We start from the raw sequence: 1,598 nt of genomic DNA on the forward strand, positions 1-1,598 counted from the left end.
AGTTAGTTGTTGTTGTAAAGAGTAAGAAAAGAAAGTCTCAGATATTGTCAAAATCCGAAGACCCGCTGCCACCAGCTTTGATGCTTCAGGACTGTAAAGGATCTGCCGAAATGGATCCATCAGCGCTAACCAACCAAGCTTTAAGATATGTGCGGTAACAGATGGATACTCGAAGATGTGACTCGTTGTGAGCTGAGTTTCCGAGCAGTTCTTGCAGTAAATATAGGTTCTTGTTCCATCAGGAAGGATTTTCATTCCCTTATTGTGATTCTTTCTTAATCTAGCTAGTGTAGTTGTTACATTTCTTGGAAAATCAAAGTGACCCAAAATAAATTACCCATTCCCCATTCTCATCGTCCTAGGTAATATTCATTAAAATATCTAAAGGAACATTGCCATGTCCATCCACTGCATAAATATTGGCACCATTGTGCAGAACTCCAACCTCAATAGAACTTGGCGGATGGGTCAACGTCACATGTAAAGAAATTTTGAAATCCTTATTCCATATGTTTGGATTTGCTTCTGAATGTAACAACTGATCTGCACATTCCACATGATAACCTTTGCCGGAAAAAATTAGTGGGGTGACTCCATTTGAATTTAATATATCGTGATCTATATATTCATGCTTTAATAGTTCTTTGACAATCCACAAATCAAGATGTTTATGATCTTGAATTGACGTTCCAGTCAATGTGTAATCGGAGACTGCGAAATGCAGGGCTGACATTCCAAGATAATTCTGAGCATTGATTAAAGCACCATGCTCAATCAATTCTTTGACAACTAAACGTTTCCGTTGAATTACTGCGAAATGTAAAGGAGCATAACCTAAGTGATTTGCCAAATTTATATCAGCACCGGCTTGAATCATGCATCTAACCACTTCAATGTTGTGAGCGGGACTCATACATGCCAAACGGAACGGCGTTGTACCACCGTAAAACTGGTGCTTGGTATTCATTTCTCTAGTAAATAATTCGCAAACCTGGTTTAAGTCGCTGAAAACTCAAACACAGTTAAACACATGATTAGTGATCTTCATGAGAATTATATTTAATAATCTTTCTAGGAATAGTAATGTTGCATAAAGGGTTTGCTGGTGATTGGTACAAATATTTTTCAAGACATTGGATAAATAGTCAATTTGTGCATTAAACAAAATGCACGAGATAACAGAAGCACTTATAGAGCAAAAGTTTTATTTTTTGTTCTTGTTAATGTCTAGATCCTTATTTACAAAAATAAATGAAACAATCTAAGCTTTTGAACTTTCAAAAAACTACAAATAAAACAAAACAAAAATGCTGGCTATTAAAATGTTAGATAATATTTTAAATAAAATATATTAAAATTTTATAATTTTTATCTTGCTGTAGCATTGTTTAATATTTTTAGGGCCATGAAAATTACGCTACAAATCAATTTTTATCAGTATTTGTACGAAATTATATCAATTAACCTATGTTCTGACATATTTTTCAATAACACAAAAACTTAGATGCTACAATTCCTAATCTCACACAAAATGGTGTCTTAAAGTTGTTGTTAAGTAACCAAATTAATTAATCAAATTAAATCCATCTAATAAGATA

General features: G+C 33.5%; 1 protein-coding gene across 1 annotated transcript; it reads right to left on the reverse strand.

Annotated features, from left to right (window-relative positions):
* Window positions 1-358: 358 nt before the first annotated feature.
* LOC129985001 (protein phosphatase 1 regulatory subunit 12A-like) lies at window positions 359-967 on the reverse strand. The gene has a single exon (XM_056094933.1). It carries the CDS (start codon window positions 965-967, stop codon window positions 359-361), a length of 609 nt encoding a protein of 202 aa, XP_055950908.1.
* Window positions 968-1,598: the final 631 nt, after the last annotated feature.

The sequence above is a fragment of the Argiope bruennichi genome, chromosome 9 (assembly GCF_947563725.1).
Source record: "Argiope bruennichi chromosome 9, qqArgBrue1.1, whole genome shotgun sequence".
Classification (NCBI taxonomy): domain Eukaryota; kingdom Metazoa; phylum Arthropoda; class Arachnida; order Araneae; family Araneidae; genus Argiope; species Argiope bruennichi.